We start from the raw sequence: 24,938 nt of genomic DNA on the forward strand, positions 1-24,938 counted from the left end.
TTGGCCTGCTAAACCCAGGGTTGTGAGTTCAATCCTTGAGGGGGCCACTTGGGGATCTGGGGCAAAAATCAGTACTTGGTCCTGCTAGTGAAGGCAGGGGGCTGGACTCGATGACCTTTCAAGGTCCCTTCCAGTTCTAGGAGATAGGATATCTCCATTAATTTAATTTAATTTAATACATGGCAAAGTATGCTATGCCTCTAAAGTTAGCATCTATCCTCTGTTTTACAAAATAAATAACTGCTTTTCATAAACAGACTTTCTGACTATAAAGCGGACAGTATTTTGACAATGCAATTTACAGTGTAAAAAAAGTCAATCCAACTGGCAGTTTAAAAAAAAAAAAAAACATTTTGCTCAAAAAAAATTTGGATTTTTATATTTATATTTAAGTATACAAAATGTCTAATGAAATAACCTGTGAGCTAATGAAGAAAACAAGCTTTATTCTTGCAGATTAGTAATCCAATAGCTCAGTGGATTCTCAGTCTGAAACAATATGACCTGACTCATTTAACCTGGTATAAGTAAACCCAGAGACTTAAAAATGTACCCAACACAGACTAGACTGAGGCCTAAGCCTACTAGTCAGAGTGAAAAACACCTGCCCCCCTTTCCTCCATGATTTTCCAAGTTCTCTGTCAGGCTACACAGATCATATATAATTGGAACATATTTAACAAACAAATATATTTTTAAGATTTATTCTGAATACATTCATTTTATACGTTTTTCAAGAGTACACTAATTCATAATTTTAATCTTCTATAGGCTATTAACGTGCCATCGTCAAACTGAAAATTCAGCTTCTGAACTATACAACGCTCAATAAATGTGATGTCAATAACGTTCTGAAGAACATTTGCTGACTTACACACTTAACTGAGGTGGACCAGGTTTCACTTGTTTTACTGGAAAACTACTTTGGACAATGGTCCTAATGGCCCTATAGGGGAAAAAAGTGAAAAAAAAAATTAAGCACAGAATAGTTTGTTATTCTCATTAACATGTGATATGCAGAGCACAGTGCATGCTAAAAATACCCCTCAATTTAGAAAATTTAGAAAACCTGACAATTTGTACACATTCTCTGCATAAGAGTATTAAGACATATAATTCAGTAGCCAACATACTACAAACATCTATGTTCAATATTCTGTTACATGACAGCATATTTTCTTTCTAAGGCCTCTTCAGACCTACCCATTTGTTGCACTCATCCAGGTAACTTCAAAAGTATAAAAGAGCAGAATATTAACAACGCTATACATTTAGTTTGAGATTTATATTTCATGTTGAGTTTGCACACCTTATCTAAATATAGATAAGTTAACAAAGATTAAATTTAAACTGTTAGCAAACTAAAACGTGTACTTTTGTGCATGCACGTACACCCACCCCCACCAACACCCATTAAAGACAGAAGTTCAACACTTCTCTGAACAGCCTAATTTAGAATCAATATTAAATTTAAATAGGATTAATTAACTTTTCTTTCTGTATTTGACCTATGAAAATAGCTCAAAGGAGAGAGTTGGTTTACCATCTATTGTAGAGCAGTATAGCCATTGCAGTGGTTGGAGGTAAACTGGATAGGTCCACATCTACATGTTTAGTTCCTGGAGGAACTTTGCTAATGCATAGTAGTTCATTCAGCAACATATTCAGTACAGGAACAGACAAGCTAAAAAACAAGAAAAAGAGGATTGTACATTTCACGTAGAAGTCCTACTTCTAATACCTTTAGATAAGACAGAACTAGTCAGTGCAGGGCATATTACTTAAATTGATCCATAATTCCCCAGGAAAGTAAGAGTAATTTGCTCCTCTGTAGCAGTGACTCCCACACACTGATAAGTTCTTCCTCCCAAACCAGTGTCAGATCCTGCTCCCACAAAGTAAATGACAAAACTCTCATTGAGAGTAGGAGTGGACCCCTATAACAAGAAGCAACTATGTGCTACTTCTATTTGCCTCATATTCAGTTGTGCACACTACCACACAATGGTTTAAGACGGGGGCTAGAGCGGCACATACACCATTATAAGTTTGAACATATATAACACAGGTGATGGGCATTAGTTGGTACAATCACGGTCTTACTCTGATAAAACAATATAGTTCCCCTGAAAAGTCAGGAAAGCCCCATGCTAGGATTCTAAAGTTCACTGCTATGCAACTGAAAATACCAAGGTTACTAATTCAGATTTCTCTGTAAGAGAAGCATTTGAAGTTAAAGTAAATGACTAGCTTATGTACCCTAAGACTTCAGAAAAATACTACTACATAATACACAGTAACATTCGTGACAGCCCCAAAGCAACCAATTCTACATGCACATTTCGTAACTACAACCTGATTCTGAAATACTTGATTGAGTTTTTAGTCGTCAACAAATAACAGACTGATCGATATGTTGTCACGCTATACAATATTGAAAGTCATGCCAATTAATCTACTTTTAATATGAGAGGTCCAGGAATCTTGTCTATCTTGGCAAAAATGAGACTCATGATTCACCCTGGATGAAGCTGTAATGCAGACTGGGATCAGAGTATGACAGCGGTTCTCAAAGTTCATTGCATCATAACCCTTTTCTGACAACAAAAATTACTACATGACCCCAGGATGGGAAATGGAAGCCTGAGTCCCCCCCGAGCTCCGTTGCCCTGGGGTTTGGGTTTCGGCATCAGGCCCCAGCAAGTCTAACGCCAGCCCTGGAGACCCATTAAAATGGGGTCATGACCCACTTTGGAGTCCTGACCCAGTTTGAGAACCCCTGCAGCATGCCACTGAAATCTCTTTAAATGCAGCTGGGTAACCTAGCACAGGCAGTTGAAATCCCAAGGTATGGGTCCTGATTATGAAGCCTTAGGACAATCACACCCATAGTTATTCATGAATCAGTTAACAGGACGAGAGATCATATTTTAGTTTCTCCCTATTAGGGAAAGATTTTAAATTAAGGCCTAGTCTTCACTTACCGGCTGGTCCGGCGGCACGCCATCGATGTTCTGGGATCGATTTATCGCGTCCGGTTAAGACGCGATAAATCGATCCCGGATCGATCCCGGAAGTGCTCACAGTCGGCGCCGGTACTCCAGCTCGCCGAGAGGAGTACGCGGCGTCGACGGGGGGAGACTTCCGGCCGCGTCTGGACCGCGGTAAGTTCGGACTAAGGTACTTCGAATTCAGCTACGTTATTAACGTAGCTGAATTTGCGTACCTTAGTCCGAAGTCCGGACTAAGTGGGGACCAGCCCTAAGACAGGACCAGTTTAGAGGGACAAAGTGAGTCTATAAAGTCCTGCATCAGCTCAAGGTTGTGTTGCATTAAGGAGACAATTTTCAAAACTGGCCTCTATTTTTTGTAGCTGTGAATCTGAACCCTTGATAAACTGACTGCAAAAAACACATGAATTAATTACAAATACAAAGGTGTGCCTGCAAAATTGGAGACCCAAGTCAAGCGCAATCAATGCTTTTCTATGTTCATCTTGACTTCTACAGTATATTTAGAATTAAATTAAAAATACATTTTTGCAGTAATAGTATTATAGCTCATATATTATTGTGGTTTTGGTATCTTAATCATAATCTTTATGGTCATGATTTAAGTGCTACATAAATGCAGAGCCCTTATAGGGGAGAACTTCATAGCACTTTTACAGACGTTAATTAAGCTTTACAACACTCCAGCAGTACAAATAAATACTATACCCAACACATGAGGAAACTGAGTAACAAAAATTAACAAAGCTGGAAATTTAGAATCAAGAACACTAACTCATAGGCCCCTGCACTGCTCCTTACACCACATTATCTGAAAATGCGGAATACACAAGAAAACATGACTTATAAATATTCAAACATCAGAGTTTGGTGAGAAAGAATAACTTGTTTATGAATACCCCATCCCACCTATATAAAAATTAGTTTGAAGACTGCCGTATGGCCCAATATGCTTATAAAGATAGCAAGCTTCTTTAGGTCTTCATGAAAATTAAGCTTTCTTTATACCACTTCAGCAAAATCAATTACTCCTACAAGACAAGGAAATTATGTGAATTTTTAGTTTTCTAGTGAATCTACTTGAAACCAATGTTATTTTTATGGCATCCAAGCTTTAAAATAAGCTTTGTAAAGGTTACAATCCAACATTAAACAAATGTAATAAACAGTGAGAAGGTGGAGAAAGACAAAGGTTACAACAATAACAGCATACAGTTACATAGGTTAGGAATGTGAACATCTTATAAGGTTTGCTGTCTCTCTTTTTAAAATTACAATTACTGCTACTACTAATAATAATTCACTTGTGGGAGTTGCAACATCCCTGTTTATGGGCTGGCTTCCTTACATCATCAAGAGCAGTGGGTCTCAAACTTTTTTATTGGAGACCCCTTTCACACAGCAAGCCTCTGAGTGTGACCCCCACTAGTAAATTAAACACACTTTTTAATATATTTAACACCATTATAAATGCTGGAGGCAAGCTGGGTTTGGGGTGGAGATTGATAGCCCGTGACCCCCCATGTAATAACCTCACAACCCCCTGAGGGGTCCCGACCTCCAATTTGAGAACCCCTGATCAAGAGTCTTGTTTTACCTATTTATAAACAGATGGAACCATTATAGTTGACTGAACTGTTAAATTCCTTCTCCGACCCCACACCAAACTTTCTTTTGAAATGTCTCAGCTGGAATACTGAATAGGATCCATTTCCAACTTGTTAAAAAACAGAACTTGGGCAACATTGTAGTTTAAGATTTTCAACCTGAAATGTATAAGCAATACCTTTTCTCAAGTACATCCAAATCCCACTTTAAGTGTGCAGCAACTTTAAGAGCAAGAAGTTTTAAAATACGGTTTCTCTTGTTATCAGGCGGAGGCTGGACCTGGTTCTGCTCATTCACTGATGGCTTAGAAGCCTGCTCTAAAAACTGGACAATCAACTGAACAGGTGGAGGATCTATAAACAGGAGAAAACACATTTTTAACTTCATTTTTAGGCACAGAAGCAAAACATGTCATGTTGAAATAAAATTACAACCATGAATATTGAGCAGAGAATGTTCTTGCATTTATACCAGCATCTGTTTTGCTTGACAGAGATTCTAACCTCAAAGAATATCATGAGTTTTTACACTGAATTTAGCCAGATTCTTAATATACTAAACTTAGGTTAAATTCTGATTTTATCATGGCACCCAAATATTCTTTGTATTTATTTTCACAGTTGTGCACTACTGTTATTAAATTTCAATTACCACCAACCAGAAGAGAAAGCATTCCCACATTAAATGCGTCTTGAGCACATCAACTATTAGCTGAGAGTAAAGAGTCTGGCAAATAGAAAGATTAAAACCTGATTTTGAGCAGGGCTCAATGTAAGAACATAAGAATGGCCACACTGGGTTAGACCACTGGTCCATCTAGCCCAGTACCCTGTTTTCTGGCAGTGGCCAATACCAAATGCTTTAAAGGGAATGAACAGAACAGGGCAATTATAAAGTGATCCACCCCCTGTTGTCCAGTCCCTGCTTCTGGTAGTCAGATGCTTATGGACACCCAGAGCAAGCAGTTGCATCCCTGGGTATCTTGGTTAATCGCTACTAATGGACCTATCCCCCCATGAATTTATCTAATTCTTTTTTGAACCAATTATAATTTTGGCCTTCACAACATCTCCTGGCAACAAGTTCCACAGGTTGACTGTGTGTTGTGTGAAGTAGTACTTCCTTTTTGCAATTAACACTTTTTAAAAAAAATTAGAGTTAATCGCACACCTCTGGAGATGGGACTCCAGCATCAAAGCGGGGAGGGAGACACTGGCTGGGTGAGGGGGGCCACTACTCATGGCACCATGTTCAGGGGGGGACTGCTGCATGTCAGGGCAGGGGTGCCCTTCCTTCTGCCGCCCTGCTCCAGCCTCCTCTCCCCCTTCCCCAATGGAGCCACCCCTGGCCAAGCTGCTCTGAACAAGGAGCCTTCCATCTGTCTGCTGCGCAGAGGAGATGCAAGGAGGCTGAAGTTAGGCTCCCCCTGCTCCCCGACCCCAGCTCAACAGTGACCAGGTACACAGGTAGGGGTAGAGGGACATCCTGTCTGTTGAGGATGGCTCAGGAGTGAGAGCTGCTGGCTGAAAAAGAATTCAGGCTCCTGAACTCTTTGCTTAGAGAAACAGCGCTTCTCACACACACTTCCCCCCCAACACACACCAAACCAAAAATATTGGCAAAAATATTTACATAAATGGTATTCTATTATTGTTTAACAGTGCGATTAATCACAACTTTTTTTTAATCTCAATTTTTCTTAAAATCGGTTGAGAGTCCTAATTCTGTGTTATAGAGTTCAAGTCAGGAGAAAGCAGTATTGAACTGATCACTAATCTTTCCTACAGCTTTGACTGCTTTTAGTATTCAAAAATTAGAACTGTTAACCTTTTCCTGTATTTTACAAAATACAGGCAAACACTGCTAACTTAGGCTGGGTCTACACTACCCGCCTGAATCGGTGGGTAGAAATCGACCTCCCGGGGATCGATTTATCGCATCCCATCGGGACGCGACAATCGATCCCCGAATCGATGCTCTTACTCCACCAGCGGAGGTGGGAGTAAGCGCCGTCGACGGGAAGCCGCAGAGGTCGATTTTGCCGCCGTCCTCACAGCGGGATAAGTCGGCTGCGATACGTCTAATTCAGCTACGCTATTCATGTAGCTGAATTTGCGTATCTTAAATCGACTCCCCCCTGTAGTGTAGATGTAGCCTTAGACATCAAAAATTGTGGATTAATACTATGAGATCTAAATTAACAATGTAGATTGGGCCTGTCATATTTAATGTTTTGTGAAGATAATGGGACTTTAGTCATGGTCAGGGCCTTTGGTGCTACAAGAATACAAATAAATGACAGTTTCACTTTGTAATTTTAGTCAGATTCTCACTTGAATGAGGTAAAATTTTCATGATTATTAACAGTATCTCAGAAGTCCTGATTCTAAACAGACCAGGCTATGCTAGCACAGTATATTTAGAAGGGCATGCAACTTAATTTCTTGAAACTAACAAGATTTTGAGTTAAAAGAAATTTCAAGTACAAACCTGCCTAAATCCCTCTGACAATTTTTGTGGTTTTACAATTAATTTTTTTGTTTACAAAAAAAATGCTTGTCCTATTGCTGTGTGGAACAAACAAAAAGGAAAATTGTGAAATGAAGTATCGTTAAATGACACATTAAACAAAAAAATAAAAAATAAATAAAAAACCTTCTAATTTATGTTGTCTACATTGGCACTTTCGTTGCTGCAACTTTAGTTGCTGAGGGGTGTAAAAAACATCCTCCTGAATGACAAACGTTTTAGTGACGAAAAGAGCAGGTGTGGACAGCGCTTTGTTGGCAGGAACTGCGCTCCCATCGATCAAGCTACTGCTCCTCATTGGAGGTGGTTTTATTTTGTCGCCAGGAGAGCTCTCTCTCCTGGTGATAAAGAGCGACCACAGAGCACACCTTACAACGGCACGGCTGCAGCAGCACAGCCCCACCATTGTAAGGTGGGCTGTGTAGACATAGCTTTAGGTGTCAGAACATTGGGTAATACATTTTAGAACAGCAGTTTTGGTTATTCTTTTAAAACCTTTTTCATTACCGCAAGTCAGTTTGCATTGAAGATTTATTTTCTCAGTTATGCTCAATTATATGTTAATATTATTTAGTAAATGCATATAACACCACAGATGTGCATACTTCTTTAAATAGATATTTGCAGACATAATGACTAACTCATGTGGACTGCAAAGGTCTTGCTCCTTAAAATATTTACTATATGACACAGACCCTTCTTATTATGAGTAATCCCATTGTAGTCATTGGCAGTAAGCATTACATCCTGTAACATTTGCAAGATCTGTCCCTAAGTAGTGAATGACAAACATATTGCTAGAAAAATACCATCAGGCAAGGGGGTGGACAGAAAGGCAGGGGAGAGATAGGACTGCATAAAAGGTGGTTATGTGGTAGGTAGGCTAAGGTTAGCAATATGAATTTTTCTTACCACCATTTTCACTACATGGGTCATCTGAGAGACTGTAGGACCGGGATCGGCAACCTTTGGCACGCAGCCTGTCAGGGAAATCCGCTGGTGGGCCGGGACGATTCGTTTACCTGCATCTGGTTCTCCTGATCGCAGCTCCCACTGGTCGTGGTTCACCGTTCTAGGCCAATGGAGGCTCTGGGAAGCAGCACGGACCAAGGGATGTGCTGGCCGCCACTTCCTGCAGCCCCCATTGGCCTGGAACGGCAAACCGCGGCCAGTGGGAGTTGCGATCGGCCGAACCTGCGGAGGCTGCAGGTAAACAAACCATCCTGGCCCGCCAGCAGATTTCCCTGACAGGCCGTGTGCCAAAGGTTGCCAACCCCTGCTGTAGGAAAAGGTGAGCTTTAAGGAGGAATCTGACAGAGACAAATAGCACAGCATGTGGGCTCATGAAAGATAATCCTCATGTAAGAAAAGTAAAGTATGTTACATACTGTATGTAAGTGCTTGAGAAAGACAAATAAAAGAAGCATGGAGGAAAGTAATGAGCAGAAAACAGAGCCTGAATAGAAGTGTAGCAGCAGGTGACCAACAAGATGTAAACAGAGACAGTGCTATGGAAGGCTTTAAAATGTGAGAATGAAAAATACGATTTTGTGTGTGTGAGCATATTATGGTGATGTCTTCAGAGCAGCAATATTTTAATAAGTAACAAAAGAACATGAATACATTTTTTCAGGTTTTAGCAAATATAAACATAAACAGTGTCCAAAACTTCTATTTTCCACCTATACAGCATATGCAGCTAGTCTTCAGTATGATGTCAATTGCTACCTCTTAGGGTTACCATATCTAACAAATAAAAAAAGAGGACCCTCCACAGGCCCTGGCCCCACCCATTTCCCCACCCCCCCAGCCCCGTCCCAACTCCGCCCCTTCCCTGCCCTAACTCCGCCCCCTCATCCCTCCCACTCCCAGCCACGCGGAAAGGGCTGCCCGAGCGCTACCGGCTTCACGGTTTGCCGGGCAGCCCCCAGACCCTGCGCCCCCGGCCGGCGCTTCCCCAGCGCAGCTGGAGCCCGGGAGGGGAAGCGCCCAGCCGGGGGCACAGGGTCTGGAGGCTGCCCGGCAAACCGTGAAACCGGTAGCGCTTGGGCTTCGGGCAGCCCCCTTGCCTCCGGACTCTGCGCCCCCAGCCAGGCACTTCCCCTCCCGGGCTCCGGCGGCGCAGGGTCCGGAGGCATGGGGGCTGCCCGAAGCCGGTAGCGCTCGGCTCAGAGTCGGGGAGGAGCAGAGCCGCCGCGGCCAGAGGCTCTGCTCCTCCCCTGACTCTTCAGCTCTGTTTAAGAGCCGGGCTGCCCGAGCGCTACCGGCTTCGGGCAGCCCCCATGCCTCCGGACACTGCGCCCCGGGCCGGGCACTTCCCCTCCTGGGCTATGGCGGTGCAGGGTCCAGAGGTATGGGGGCTGCCCAAAGCCCGTAGCGCTCGGCTCTTAAACAGAGCCGAAGAGTCGGGGAAGAGCAGAGCCGCCGCGGCCGGAGGCTCTGCTCCTCCCCTGCCTCTTCGGCTCTGTTTAAGAGCCGAGCTGCCCCAGCGCTACCGGCTTCAGGCAGTCCCCTTGCCTCCGGACCCCAGCCGCCGGCCAGGCACTTCCCCTCCCGGGCTCCGGCGGCACAGGGTCCGGAGGCACGGGGGCTGCCTGAAGCCCATAGCGCTCGGGCAGCTCGTCTCTTAAACAGAGCTGAAGAGTCAGGGGAGGAGCAGAGCCGCCGCGGGAGGTGAAGTGCCTGGCCAGCATTTTCCCGGACATGTTCGGCTTTTTGGCAATTCCCCCCGGACGGGGGTTTGAGTGCTGAAAAGCCGGACATGTCCGGAAAAAAGAGGACGTATGGTAACCCTACTACCTCTGGAAGTATTTTATGTCTTTTTGCCTCCTGCAGGTGAGCTCATAGCAACCACTGGGCCATAAGACTGCCATCTATTGTGATTCAACTGGATAGGCAATCCTATATCCTGAAAGCCTTGCTGGCAGTCATCCCAAAATTGATGTAGGATCAACATGTTGTCTCCTCCTAAACAGCCTTGTAACAAGCAGGCTTCTTGCAGTACTTTAACGTTATTTATCATTTGTTCAATACCTTGATCATGTATGGCACTTTACAAAACTAAACTAGTAGCAGGGACTGTGTCTAATACTTACAGTGTAAATACAGACAAAAAGACATCAGACAATATAGGAAGGGATGGGAAGACAAAGGTTACAAATGCACTTGCTTTGGTTAGTTTGTGCACTTTCACACTGAGATGAAGGGATAGACAGGCTTGAGAGAATGAGGCAGGCTGTAAAAAGGAAGACAAGAAATGGTGGAGACTGGATGCACTCATAGGAGCAACAGAACATAAGAACGGCCATACTGGGTCAGACCAATGGTCCAAGTAGCCCAGTATCCTCTCTTCTGACTGTGGCCAATGCCTGGTGCTTTAAAGGGCATGAACAGAAGAGGGCAATTATCAAGTGATCCATCTCCCGTTGTCAAGTCCCAGGTTCTGGCAGTCAGAGGCTAGGGACACCCAGAGCATGCCATTCATGGACCTATCCATGAACGTAGCCAATTCTTTTTTGAACCCAGTTATAGCTTTCGCCTTCACAAGATCCTCTGGCAACAAGTTCCACGGGTGGACTATGCATTGTGGGAAACACTTCCTTATGTTTGTGTTAAACTCACTACCTATTGATTTCTGGCTCCTTAACATATACATCTTATCTAGTGGTTCCAAATGACGCCAGACCATCAGCCCTGCAGAGCGAAGCCCGCCGAGGCCGGGCCAGTCACCCCATCGCCTTTTCCAGCCAGCGCGGCACAGCTGGGCAGGAGCCGCTGCTCGCCCCCACGCGCCGCTGGTCCCTCGTAGCGAGACGGGGGCGGGCCCGCCGGAGCTCAGCTCCCGCGCGAGCCCAACGGCCGCCCCCGTCACTTCGTGTGAGACACTGAGCAACCCCCGCCGGCAGCCGCCCCCGGCCGCCAACCGACCCCGCAGCGCCCGCTAGCCCTGCCGGTACTAACCAGGGCAGGGCTTCTTCAGGTGCGTCTCCAGCAGCGCCTCCTCCAGCAGGAACTCGAACCAGGAGGTCTGCGGCGGGGTGCAAGGCCGGCTGGAAGTGGCCGCTTCCCGGTCAGCGGCTTCGGCGCTCATGGTGCTCGCTCGGCTCGCCGAGACCCAGCACCGCTCGGCGAGTCGGAACTACGGGGGTGGGGGGGGGAACTCGCCTCGCGGCCCCCCCGTTCGTGGTCCCCCCTTTGCCCTCAGCGACCCGGGGCCACACCCATCAGGCTCCCGAATCCCTCACTGGTTGCCCCGCCCACAGCCGAAGGAGCCCTACGTACCATGATGGCCGCTGCTGAGGCTCCTCGCGGAGGGGGGAGGCTCCGCCCCATTCAGCATTTCTGGCCACTCAGCGAGCGGCTGGCGCTCGGCCGTTGGCTCCGCCCCCTCAGCTCTCTTAGGGCAGGTCTACGCTACGGCAGGGATCGACGCTCTGAGATCGATCCACCGGCGGTCGATTTAGCTTTCCAGTCACGTTGTTCCCCCAGTAACTTTCCAGCCCTCGGGCTTGGGTGGGAGGGAGGAAGTGGGGAAGCTTTAGGACAAATGCAGCGTCATAGCTCAACAACCAGAAACAGCCAGTCTAGAGGGCACCTGTATTAGCATAGCAAACGAGCTGGGGCACTGACTAATGAATGACTTTGGAAATGTCAGTGCAACTGTAAGTAAGCTGCTCTCCACCTGTTTTATCTAACCTACAGCCCTGCTTTTGTCAAAGCTTGGCAGAAAGGTAGCAGTAGGATGTAGGGGGTGACTATAGCAAAGCAGATGGACAATAAGCCAAATGTATTTATTATTTGTAGGGTTACCATACGTCCGGTTTTTCCCAGACATGTCTGGCTTTTCAGCAATCAAACCCCCGTCCGGGGGGAATTGCCAAAAAGCCGAACATGTCCAGGAAAATGCTGTCCGGGCACTTCCCCTCCCGCGGCGGTGCTGCTCCTCCCCTGACTCTTCGGCTCTGTTTAAGAGCCGAGCTGCCCGAGCGCTATGGGCTTCAGGCAGCCCCCTTGCCTCTGGACCCCAGCCACCGGCCGGGCACTTCCCCTCCCAGGCTCCGGCAGCACAGGGTCGAGGGCGCAGGGTCTGGGGGCTGCCCGGCAAACCATGAAGCCGGTACGGCTCGGGCAGCCCTTTTCGCGTGGCTGGGAGTGGGAGGGAGGAAGGGGTGGAGTTGGGGCGGGGCTGGGAAATGGGCGGGGCCAGGGCCCCATGGAGGGTCCTCTTTTTTTATTTGTTTAATATGGTAACCCTATTATTTGTAGTACATTAGCATTATGCACCCCCTAAAAGCAGGGTGCCATTTTTGGGCTTGGTACTGGGTTAAATATCCTAAACACTGTAAGCGCTTCGCAGAGGAGGCCATTTAAATAAACAAGACAAAGAGTGGGAGAGGAAATGGAGGTGAAAGAACTGGCTCAAAGTCACACAGCTGGATAGTGACAGACCAGAGAATAGAAGCCTGGTCTCCTAAAGCTTAGTCTAGTGCAGGGGTCTCAAACTCAAATGATCATGAAGGCCACATAAAGACTAGTACATTGGCCGAGGGCCGCATTACTGCCACCTCCCCCCCCTCCCCCGCCACCCTTGGCCCCGCCCCCACTCCACCCCTTCCATGAGGCCCTGCCCCCATTCCAACCCCTTCCCTGAAATCCCCACCCCAACTCTGCCCCCTTCCTGCCCTCAGGGAGGGCAGGAGGGGTGTGGTGGGGGCTCAGGGCAGGGAGTTGGGGTGTGGGGTGCAGGAGGGGGTTGGGCTGCAGGAGGGGTGCGGGGTACAGCAGAGGGTTGGGCTGCAGGAGGGGCTCGGGGGGCGGGCTCCGGCCCGACACGCACCGGGGGCAGGGCAGGGCAGGCTGCCTACCTGTCACTGCACCACTCCGGGAAGTGGCCGGCACCTGGGGGAGGAAGGGCACAGGGGTCTGTGTTGCTGTTGCTTCAGGTGCCACCCCCAGCAGCTCCCATTGGCTGGGAACGGGGAACTGCAGCCAATGGGAACTGCTGGGGGCGCTGCCTGAAGCAAGAGCAACACACAGAGCCCTGTGCCCCCCCTTTCCCGCGTTCTGGCTGCTTCCCAGAGCGGCAGTGCAGGCAGGGAGTCTGCCCTTCCCCCGGTGCGTGTCGGGCTGGAGCCACTCTAAACACGGGGGGGCCACGAGGAGCTTGCGGGCCGCAGAAAACAACGCTGCGGCGTGTGTGTTTGAGACCCCTGGTCTAGTGCTTTATGCACCAGGCCATGGTAAGAACGTTTTTTAGTGCTTTACCCTTTTTGTTTCCTATAATGAGCAGCCCAAAATTTCTGCTTGTGAAATTGTGTATCTGAGCATTTTGCTTTCTGTATCAAAAGATCAATGCATGAATCGGATCTTGATGGTAAGGTAAAACTATTCACTGTTCCTCTCACTCATCGGTCAGACCTGAAGAATATGCATGCAAAGCAGGAAGATTTTCATGGGCAGTAGTGATGTTTATAAAATAAAATGCACTTTTCCATTCCATAACCTCAGGCTTTGTTTGTACCGGACAAGTGGAGCAGTTTAAATTGATTTAGACAAATTCATGCAAACCCCTAATGTCAGGGCATTGAAACTGTTTTGATCTTTGCTTATATTAATTTAGCAGTACATTACTCTTATTTCCTCTTCTAAAAAATTTACCCTTTGTAGCACTTTTAAACACATTAAATAATTATGGAACCTTTCACAGGAGTGAAATGTTAGCTCCCAGGACCTGGCAATATTCCAATGCAGGTATTTTCAGTGGTAGGTAGGGTTGCCAACTTCTAATTGCAGAAAACTAAACACTCTTCCCTGCCTCACTTACTCCATTCCACCCGTCCCCTCCCTCCATTGCCCACTCTTCCCCACCCTCTCACTTGCTCATTTTCACCAGACAGGGGGTTGGGAGGGGGTGTGAGCAGGGATGAGGGGTTTGGGGTGTAGGAGAGGGCTCTGGGCTGGGGCCAAGGGGTTCAGAGTGCAGGAAGGGATTCAGAGCTAGGGCAGGGGGTTGGGGCACAGGAGGGAGCTTGGGGTGCAGGCTCTGGGCAACACTGACCTCAGGCGGCTCCCGGGAAGCAGTGGCATGTCCCTGTGACTCCTAGGCAGAGGGGTGGCTAGAGGGCTCCACACACTGCCTGCAGGTGATGCCCCCGCCGCTCCCATTGGCTGTAGTTCCTGGCCCATGGAAGCTGTGGAGCCAGCGCTCAGGGTGGCGCCGGCAGGTGGGGGTAGCGTGCTGAGCCCCCCTTGCCACTCCTCTGCCTATGTGCCAGAGGGGCATGCTGACCACTTCCCAGGTGCTGCGCAGAGGCAGGCATGGAGCCTTCCCGCCCAGCTGGCACTACAGCTGTGCTGACCAGAGCCACCACCTTTTCAAGCAGGCATTCTGTTAAAAAACCAGCCTCCTGGCACCGTTAGGAGGTGAGCAAGTCCTATCTTATCAAATTCACATGTCATTTATATAGAAATATGTAAAAATCCTATATTAAAGAATGTTAGGGTTGCAAAGTCAAGCACTCAAAAATTAGGAAATGCCAGAATTAAGGTTTCCCCTGCAATTTTAATTAGGGCCCTTGTGCATATGTATTATTACTCTATAATCTAATGACATGGTCACATACCATTTGTTTCCCTCAGGATCCCTTATTCAATGTCCAGGACGAATGGTGCTTGTTGAATGAATTTGGGTTATACAGTGAAGGAGTGTTGTCTATAGGATCCCTACTTCATTCGTTGCAGAAGATGGAAGTGTGTAGTGAATGAGGGAGAGGTTGCAGGAAGAGAAAAGATGGTCTCATAGATAAGATATTTGAATGTTCTCTAGAGAACAGAATTCTATCCCTGCCTCTGCCACAGAGTTCCTCTGTAATGCTGGGCAAGTTGGTAAACCAAAATTTTCACACAGATAGCCATAAACTGTGTATTCATTTTCTGGATGCCTAATGAGAGGTCCTGGGACTGGATTTGTAAGAATTGAGTACTAACACCTGCAATTAAATCAATTGAAACTGCTTCGAACATACAAAGTGCTATATACTACTACTCTGAGAAACCAGGCCCCAATGTCTCACATTTAGCAAAATAGGGATCCTGCAGGGCGGGAAAAATGTAATTATTAATCACACAAGGAATCAGTGTTAAGGTTCCTACGTAGCCTGAGCTGCAAGTTCCTGATCTTGCAACTTTAAGCTCTTGTAAAATAGATTTTGTATGCATTTTTTTTTTAAATCCACTATTTTAGCTATTTGCTAGACAGTTGAATATTATCTGCTAGCAGTAGAAATATGCTGTACTCTGCTATATATGAACTAATGAGACACAAGGCCCTTCTTCCTTCCATACACACCTTCATCCAGCACAGGGGTGGGCAAACTTTTTGGGCCGAGGGGCACATCTGGGTGGGGAAATTGTATGCAGGGCCGGGGCAGGAGGTTGGGGTGTGGGAGGGGGTGTGGTGTGCAGGAAGGGGTTCAGGGCAAGGGATTGGGGCAGAGGAGGGGTGTGGAGTGTATGAGGGGGCTCAGGGCAGGGGGTTGGGGTGCAGGAGGGGTGCGGGGTGCAGCAGGAAGCTCAGGGCAGGGGGTTGGGGTGCAGGAGGGGTGTGGGGTGTACAAGGGGGCTCGGTGCAGGAGGGATGCAAAATGCAGGCAGTGGGCTTAGGGCAGGGAGTTGGGGGGTGGGGTACAGGAGGGGTTTGGGCTCCGGCCCGGCGTTGCTTACCTCAAGCGGCTCCAGGGTGGCAGCGGCGCTCACCGGGGCCAAGGCAGGCTCCCTGAATGCCTGGCCTGTCCCTGGCCCCACGCCGCTCCAGGAAGCGCTGCGGCCCCTGGGGGAGGGAGGTCGGAGGGCTCTGCTGCGCCTCCGGGTATCTCCCCCAAAGCTCCCATTGGCTGCAGTTCCCCGTTCGCGGCCAATGGGAGCTACAGGGGGGCGGTACCTGGAGGCAAGGGCAATGCATGGAGCCCTCTGCCCCCCCGCCCAGGGGCCACAGGGACGTGATGCCGGCGGCACCGTGGGTTGGATCCAAAGCCCTGAGGGGCCAGATCCAACCCATGGGCCATAGTTTGCCCACCCCGGGTCTAGCATATGGAAGGAAGCAGCACAGTCCAGTGCTTTCACCATAAGACCCTTCTCTTCCGGTAGACCCTACCTATTGTTCCCTTGCACCTTCACTGATTCTAGGAAAAAATATACTGCTAGCTACCTATAAACTTTCCTAAGCTATGCATGCACATGTAGAACCAGTAAAACACTGGCAGACTTTAGTTGCATTATAAAATACAGTCCAGATGGAGGACAGGTAATGCAGACTACTCCCCCACCCCCTGGAGTCAGTGAGCGATGACTCCACTGAACATCTCAAATTTCTCTCTTCCTTATTGAAGATGTAATGCACCAATATGATAATCCTGAAAATCTTTACTGAACTTCAAATACCAAAGAGTGATAGGAGGCATACAAATTTATATACAATATCTACAGTATAATTTAACTGAATGTATTCAGTACAATACTCAAGAAGCAGATACTGAACCTCAACATTTCAATAAGGCTAGCTTTCATTTATAGCACAACATACATGTGTTCCAGAAATATAAAATAGCTATTACATTTACTAGTTTCTTCCAAAAAGGTAATACATTTATATTTTAGTAAGTAGGGAGGAACTTCCATTATGCCAAACATGACAATATATTGTATGATTGACATGATCAGTGACTTTGCATTAACAAATCAATATCTGTCTATCATAAAGGAACGAGTCATGGTTTGAGTTGCTGTCCTGTTTTCTCTACTGCATAGTACCTATCTGATAAATATCAACATTTTAAGTATGGTTTATATGAAAAATTTCATTGTACTAATTAAGTACATTTTTTATTCAGTTGACAGATTTTTTTCAGTGAAGTGTGTTTCAGAATATTTGTATTAGAACAATTATTGTTTTTCTCAAAACCTCCCTTATTTTAAATAGAATATTCTCCCTGTAGCTCCACTTCTCATAGATCAAGCATGAAAGTCAAGTACAGTGATGGAAGGTCTAATGTTAAAGCAGTATTTTATGGCTATACATCACATTTACATAGAATTGGCTAGACTAAAAAAAAAATCAGGCTTCATGTATAGTGTTGTGGAATTAATTAAATAATTAACAATGAGTATAAAATAATTTAATACATAGTTAATAGCTTTAAAGCATTTTACAAACACTAGCTGATGAAATGGGTATGGTCCCCAGTTTACAAAGAGAAACTGCTTAAGTGACTTGCCCCCTGCCACAGGAGCTAGTGCCAAAGCCAGGATTAAAACTCAGGAGTTCCTGACACTGATCCCGTGCTCAAACCACCACTTCTCTCAAGAGGCTAATGGTAGCCGCTCACTTTAGCTATCACATTCAATTAGAGTGTGTGTGTGGAAGGGGAAGTTGGAAGATAAACAACTTACCTAGTACATTGTTTCTAAACCTTGTAACATGTCTTCCCTAAGGGCTTGTCTACACTACCGCGTGGGGTCAATCAAAGATGCGCAACTTCGGCTACGTGAATAGCATAGCTGAAGTTGACGTACTTAGATCTACTTACCACGTCTTCACTGTGGTAAGTTGACAGCTGATACTCTCCCATCGACTCCGCTTGCACGTCTTGTTCTGGTGGAGTACTGAAGTCAACGGGAGAGCACTCAGCAGACCCCGGCTGGATCGATCGCTGCCCGCCAATCCGGCGGGTAGTGTAGACAAGCCTTAAGTGCGTTATCAACAACGTAGCAATGTAACATGTATAACTCTATTCTGCAAGCCAGTGAAGTGTTTATACACTATACAGAGAGACATTCTGATCTTCTTTCCGCTATCCCCAAGTGTCTACTTTGCTTGATCCCATCCCCAAAAGCCTTAAATTAAAGGTTTGGACAATGTTTATAAGGGTGTGCGCTGGAGGGAGAGAAAGGAAATAAGAGAAGTGGACAACTATCAAAAAAAGAAAAACAAAACAAAACAAAAATCAAGAAAAATAATGTTTTATATTTAACATCTATAATTATAGTTGTGATTTTACAGTCCAAAATGTTTGCAATTTTATAAAAATCTCCCCACCAGTAAGCATCAACTTGTTCGTAATCACACTAAGACCAAGAAGACAATAACTGAAGTATTTGCATACAGGATGTTTGTAATAACTCACTTTGGCCTACACAAAATAAAGGTATTTCATAAAGCTATTTGTATGCTATGAAAGTCCTACATTTTAAAGTATTCAAGAAAATTCACACATTAAAAAAACCCTTTAAATTTCTAACTTTAAATATCTATTTATACAGTACATACAAAAAGATTTTGTATTTAGACTGTCACTTTAGGGAAAGGTGAGTGATTCATCTGAAATGCCTGACTCAATAAATAAGTTATTTATTTAACTAATTAGAAACATTTTAGCATCTTATACAAAACACTAAGTAGAATTCATATCACAGCAATGTGTTGGGTTCCCATCTCTCCATTTACAAGTGTTCATTTGAAAGCACAGAGTTCTTTAAGCTTGTCAAACTTTGATCCCCACTCATGGAGGTCATCATAATTTAGATCTTCATCAACACTGGAGGAGTCTAAGGAACTAAGGCTCCCTGCCAGAGAGCACTGCCCCTCTAAGCAGTAAAAGTGAACAGTGTCTGCTGGAAGACTACGTAGATCATTGTCTGCGTCATATATTATTTGAGACACATATTCCTTGAAGTCTGAAATACTGGTGACTGCAGAATTTGAGTTTCTTTGATGTGAGTGTTTTGTAAACGGGTCTCTCTCTGGACAAGAATGCGTCTTGAAGTGTGGAGCAGTGGTTTCTGAGGAGAATTGGGGGACGCTTTGCAGGGGTTTCTTTAATTCATCTATATCATAAGCAGTCTGAAACACATTAATTAATGCAAACATTAAAGAGACATGTACAACACAAAGCAAATGCCCTAAACAACAAGCAATGGGCTTTTTTAAACTCACAAATGAAGCAGAGTATGGGAGGACTTCACAGATTGAAGAAAAGAGAGGATCTGAAAAGGGATTACACCTTCAGATAAGACAAAATCTCTGAATACTGACAGTCTTTGGCCACAAACAAAAATCCACCATGTTATGTGCAAATTCAGAAAAGTGGGAGGTAGATATGGCTGTAAATGGAATCTCCACTCCGAAGTCATTATGTCAACAGCGTGTCAAGTCATCATAAAAAAGGTTAAAAGTTTTCCAAACCCCCAGACAATATTTACCCTGGGCCAGTATCTGGGATACCTATAATCACCATTTCCCTTTTCAAAAGTGAAGTATTTAAATAGAGTAAAGATTTTTAGAGATACAAGGTGGGTGAGGTAATTTCTTTTATTGGACCAACTTCTGTTGGTAAAAGAGACAAGCATGACAGCAAGCCCTACAAGCCAAGGATGGTTTCGATGGACTATCCCCACCTGGTCCTTCACTGCTTGTAAGGATGGTGGCTGTGAGGGAGGGCTTCGAAGAAGGAGGTAAGAACAAAATTAAGGGCTCGTCTACACTTCCTTTCTCTCCCCCACAGCGCACACACCCTTATAAACATTGTCCAGACCTTTAATTTAAGGCCTTTGGGGATGGGATCAAGCAAAGTAGACACTTGGGGATAGCGGAAAGAAGATCAGAATGTCTTTCTGTATAGTGTATAAACACTTCACTGGCTTGCAGAATGGAGTTATACATGTTACATTGCTACATTGTTGATAACGCACTTAGGGCTTGTCTACACTACCCTCCGGATTGGCGGGCAGCGATCGATCCAGCCGGGGTCTGCTGAGTGCTCTCCCGTCTACTTCAGTACTCCACCAGAATGAGAAGTGCAAATGGAGTCGATGGGAGAGCATCAGCTGTTGACTTACCGCAGTGAAGACACTGTGGTAAGTAGATCTAAGTACGTCGACTTCAGCTATGCTATTCACATAGGGATAAAGCCTAGAATAGCTATTCTGCATTAGCTCATGTGGACACTCTTATTCCACACTAAAGGTACATCTACACTGCAGCTAGGAGATGCAATTCCTAGCTCAGAGAGAGGTACACACACTAGTTATGCTCAAAACAGCAAGCTAAAAATAGGAGTGTGGCTGTGGTGGCATGGGTGGCAGCTTGGGCTAGCCACCTGAACATGTACCTAGGATCTTGGATGGGGTTGGACTCTGGGGGATAGTCTGAGCTGCTGCCCATGCTGCTGTGGCGATAGTGCATTAGCTCAAGCAAAACCTTCCAAAATGTATTAACCTAAACCACACAAAGAACTCTTCAGGCTTATCTGCAAGCTGGGGCGTGAATCGAGAGTGCACTAGCCTGCCATGCATTAACTGACTGTGTGGACCTGTGATTACACTAGAAGTTCCACAGTGCTCTGACAGCAAGAGGTTAAAGTGCCCTATAGAACTTTCAGTGCGTGGAAGCGGAGGCCAGTAGTGCAGACAAGCTGTTAGTATAGAATAAGTGTGTCCACGTGGGGAGTTAGTGTCGAATAGCTATTCCAGGCTTTAAATTCATCCCCTAGTAATTTCTCACTATCTTCCCTGCAAATTCCCCATGCAGACAAGCCCTAAGGTAACTTCAGGACCCCACAAGAAGCCTACAGAGGGCTGCTTGGGAAACTTGTATGCCCCACCGATCTATACACCTGAATGAATTGATCTATTTGAGCCAAAGAAATATTTTTCCTCTTTTAAAACATGAAGTGACTTGGATAGGGTCCAGCTAAATGAGAGGAAAAAAGCAAGCTGAGCACACTTGTTATAACTCTTCTCAGACACCATCATAGAGAAGTCATAGTAAACGGAGTTTGAAAAGTTCCAAAGTCAGAGTGAAGTAATTACTCCCAGGATACTTTTGCCTACATAAATTCCTTGCTGTTGCTGTTATTGGGTAGTGTTCATCTGTGCGTGAGAAACAAATTTCCTTATGTTCCCTTCTTTTTCACAAGTTCTAACACTAAGTACAAGGTACTTTAATACACAACAACCTGCCTCCAGGAGATTCAGATCTAAGACAAGACATGTCATTAGAGAAAAACTTTAGGGTGGGGGAGGGGTTAGGGATGAAGAGGATCATGTGAGCAAGATCATCTGGGTGCTTTAGTTAGTCGCACATACCTCTTGAAAAGTTCCACACATTTTTTTGAAATTTCGTTTTCTTATTTTCTCAATATACTGTTTCTTTGACAGGAAAGTGAGAGATCCATTTAGGTCTGGATTGCTGTGTGTTTAAAATATTGTCAAGATGCTGTACCATACCTGGTCATGTTCTCCCCCTCCTTCCTCATTATAATTGAAGACATTTTCTCTAACGTCCTCCCAGCTTTCATGCTCTTCAGGAATGTGATAAACTCCTCCTTTCCGAAACCCTGATCTCCCCCACTGACTCCACACTGTATAAGAGACTAACAGAGCTGGAACAAACAGATGCAAGTATGTTTATTATGTTGCCTCTACCCTCCTGTGAAATGTAATCACATTTGAAAACAACCTGAGAAAAATTAGTATTTAATAATTTAATATCCACATTCCCAGGTAAGAAATGCATTGTTTAAACCCCAGTATCCAATTAAACATAAGTACACTCTCCAGGAAGGTAATGAATCATCTATATGTTACATCATAAACTTCATTAAAAGGGTATTTTACTTACCTACAGGAATCCATTAGGACATTTAAATAGAAGGCATTTTGGCCATTCTCTGGCCTTTCACCAATCCTGAGTAAATAAGATACCCAAAGTAAGTAAAACACTGTTTTAATGAAGATAACAAATGTAATATAATCATTTGAGTCATTACTTTTCTGAGATATGTACACTGTTTTAATTGTTAATATGGGGAGTTGACAATTTTATTAGGAGAGAGAAGCTAAGCAATCAGTTTATAATAAAATTTAGTTTTTGTAGCACTTTTCATAGTCGTAAACACTGTGGTTATCCATGAATCTTCTTTAAAAGAAATGCCATTAGAGCCTCAGTTCATACCTGAACTCGAACCAGAAACAAGGAGAAGGGACATGTTATCTGAAGGAAGTGCTTGTCGGGGTGGAGCACTGGATAAGAGCCCAGATCCTAGAACTTTACCTTTGGCCATGGAATCAGGAAAAATAAAAAAATACAACTTTCTCCTTGTCCCTTTCTAAATGAGTGACATGGAAGGGACAATAGAGCATGGAAGTGTGGTGGCCACACAAAGCTACCAGCAAATTTAGGATTTTAACCACTAGGTGCCAGGGAGTGAGAGAGTGATGAGATACAACATGAAAGACTGGGGTGGGGAGGGGGGAGGGAGGAGAAGGTGAGAGAGAAAGAAACTGCCAACAAGGAGGATCAAAAGTGATGTGGTCCTATGATCACACTAAACAGACCTTTATACATGTAATCTGAGCTCATTTCACATAGGTCAATCTGGATCAACTCAGACATTTCTGTCCCAAATGCAGTTGTGGGAGGCATAATTTAAATATTATTTTCAAAGCTTATTCTCCAGTAATACATCAGCTGCTTTGTACTGACAGAGTTTTGGGGTAACAGTTTGAGCCTGAAATAGGATGCCTCTCCCAGGATGTGTCTACACTGCAATAAAAAACACCCACAGCTGGCCCATGTCAGCTGACTTGGGCTTGCAGGGCTCAGGCTGTGGGGCTATAGATGTCCAGGCTCGGGCTGGAGCCTGGGCTCTGCAACCTTGTGAGGAGGTAGGATCCCTGCTGCAGGTGTATTATATTACAGTGTAGACATATCTCACAATCCTGGCTGGGGCAGATACAGGTTCCCCCTCCTCCTGTTTAAAAGAGAGCCTTCCACTATTTTCCTAACTTCTCCTGCAAAAAGCACACAAGGAGCCAAACATTTTTGTGCTTATTCACACCAGTCCAGATACTGAACAACCCCCACCGACTTCAACGTATTGATAGCAATGTAAATGAGCACACACTTTGACAACAGTCTGGACTAGAGCTGGTCAAGAATTTTTCTAATGACTGTTATTTTTATTTGTTGTGTGTGTCAGAAAATGCCAATTTGTCAAAATGGTAGCAGTTTTGAATCAGATCAGGAAGAACCCTGGGTTTCCCACATCCTCAATCAGTGTCCTAACCTATTAGCTATTCTGCGTTTGGTGTGGGTCTCTTCCTCCACCCCACCACCAACCCCCCCAAAAATGTCAAAAGGCCTCAGTTTTGCCTCACTGTGGAACAGGAAAATATTTTCAATTTCAACATTTTTCATAGGACGGGAAAACCATTTCCCACCAAGCCCTGGCTAATATTGGATAGGTTGAACATAAAGCCATGTATGAATAATATAATCAAAGATCAACTAATCTGTACTGAACATATATATATAAAATATATACAACTTTTGTATTGATTGTCTCTCTTTCTGACCCACCCCTTGTACATTGCTTGTCTGCTTACATTGCAAACTCATTAGGGAGGGGTTTGTGCTTTCCTATGAATGTGAACATTGCCTACCACTTTGTAGGTGCTGCTGGAATACCAATGTGACAATAACAACGTGGGAATTTGGGGCAGTTGAGGCTTGGAGGTAAAATAGGTGCACGTGCAGTCTTGGGTGCACCTGGGGAAGCTTTAGAGGGGGGTGGGAGTGAATGGAGGGGGAAATCTAGTTTTACTTGAACCGGCCCTGAAGCCAGTGAACTGAAATTATGTGATAATGAATTTCAGTTGTTACTATGCTAAGATGAATTTGAACTGGTGACTCACAGCAGAAATAAAAGGCTCTCTCTCATAAGTGGCAGTGTCCTTCTTTCAATGGTGTAACACGTAGTGTGAGAATAAATTAAAAATATTTGCTTTCCTACCTAGAAAAACAAGGAGGCACATGCTGATTGCCAAGATTGAGCCGGAGCTGAGTCCAACTGGTTTTCCTGCTTTCACCTGGCTGATTTCACACCACTTTCCTTTATAGCCATCAGGACACTGGCAGACAAATTTGTCTTGGGAACGTGCCACACAGGTACCCCCATTCCTACAGTTCCAGAGTCCACAGGGTGTAGAGGTGCAGTGTTTAAGCCCTGTAAGATTATCTGTCACTTCTACTTTGCCAGTTGGGCACCTGAATGATGAAACCAACAGATTATTTTGGGTGATGGTGGTGACAGGAAGAGCATGCTGCTTTGTAAACGTGCGGTGAAAAATGTTCAGTAATTCAAGTTTGCTACTTACACATGTTTCTAAAACCAATAATGAAAGCTTTTAAAGAAAATAAAAACGAAGAAGTGCTCATGCCACATCACTACTATGAAATAGCTGTGAACTGAATGGACGTTCTAGGTATTGCCATGTAAACAGAAACTCCAGGTGTCCCCCTACTTTGCTTCATAACTCCTGCCTGCAGCATTGCCACAATGCCCAGAGAACAAGAAAATACACAAGGGATACCCCAGATTCCTCGAAGAGCTCTACTTCTTCCCCAAAGGAGGGGTACAGTCTGCTTCAAAACATGACCAGTCCTAGCTGGAGAAGCAGGAAAGGTTTTTCCCTTCCACACACATTCAGAACCAGAGGGAGAATCTGGTAGCCCCCACGGACATCCAGAGAAAAAGAATGAGCAAGTTTGTGGCAGGGCTGGATACAGGCTTTGTTCTGGTTATTTGGAGATTTTGGAAGGAGGATCCCCATCCTGGGACTGGTCCCTTTGGGGACTTAATCTGCCAGCAGCATGGAACAGGCTTAGTGCCGCTGTATTCCTCATCTTCCAGCATGAAATTGGAAAGATAATGGAGGGGTAAAACTCCTGTAAGA

The 24,938-nt window shown here is 45.1% G+C and overlaps 2 protein-coding genes across 2 annotated transcripts in view; both read right to left on the reverse strand.

Annotated features, from left to right (window-relative positions):
* Positions 1–11,640, reverse strand: part of INTS8 (integrator complex subunit 8) — a 72,862-nt gene extending 61,222 nt beyond the window's left edge. Inside the window, exons 1-4 of the mRNA XM_054017349.1 lie at positions 11,109–11,640; positions 4,798–4,972; positions 1,544–1,684; positions 875–946 (exon numbers count right to left, since the gene is read on the reverse strand). Coding sequence (XP_053873324.1) covers positions 875–946; positions 1,544–1,684; positions 4,798–4,972; positions 11,109–11,238 — 518 coding nt within the window. The 5' untranslated portion in view covers positions 11,239–11,640. The remainder of the gene's footprint in view (positions 1–874; positions 947–1,543; positions 1,685–4,797; positions 4,973–11,108) is intronic.
* Positions 11,641–16,550: 4,910 nt separating this feature from the next.
* Positions 16,551–24,938, reverse strand: part of LOC128831157 (neural-cadherin-like) — a 54,887-nt gene continuing 46,499 nt past the window's right edge. The window contains exons 30-32 of the mRNA XM_054017348.1: positions 23,996–24,249; positions 21,429–21,583; positions 16,551–19,044 (exon numbers count right to left, since the gene is read on the reverse strand). Of these exons, the coding sequence (XP_053873323.1) occupies positions 18,655–19,044; positions 21,429–21,583; positions 23,996–24,249 (799 nt within the window). The 3' untranslated portion in view covers positions 16,551–18,654. The remainder of the gene's footprint in view (positions 19,045–21,428; positions 21,584–23,995; positions 24,250–24,938) is intronic.

The sequence above is a fragment of the Malaclemys terrapin genome, chromosome 2 (genome assembly GCF_027887155.1).
Source record: "Malaclemys terrapin pileata isolate rMalTer1 chromosome 2, rMalTer1.hap1, whole genome shotgun sequence".
Taxonomy (NCBI): Eukaryota; Metazoa; Chordata; order Testudines; family Emydidae; genus Malaclemys; species Malaclemys terrapin.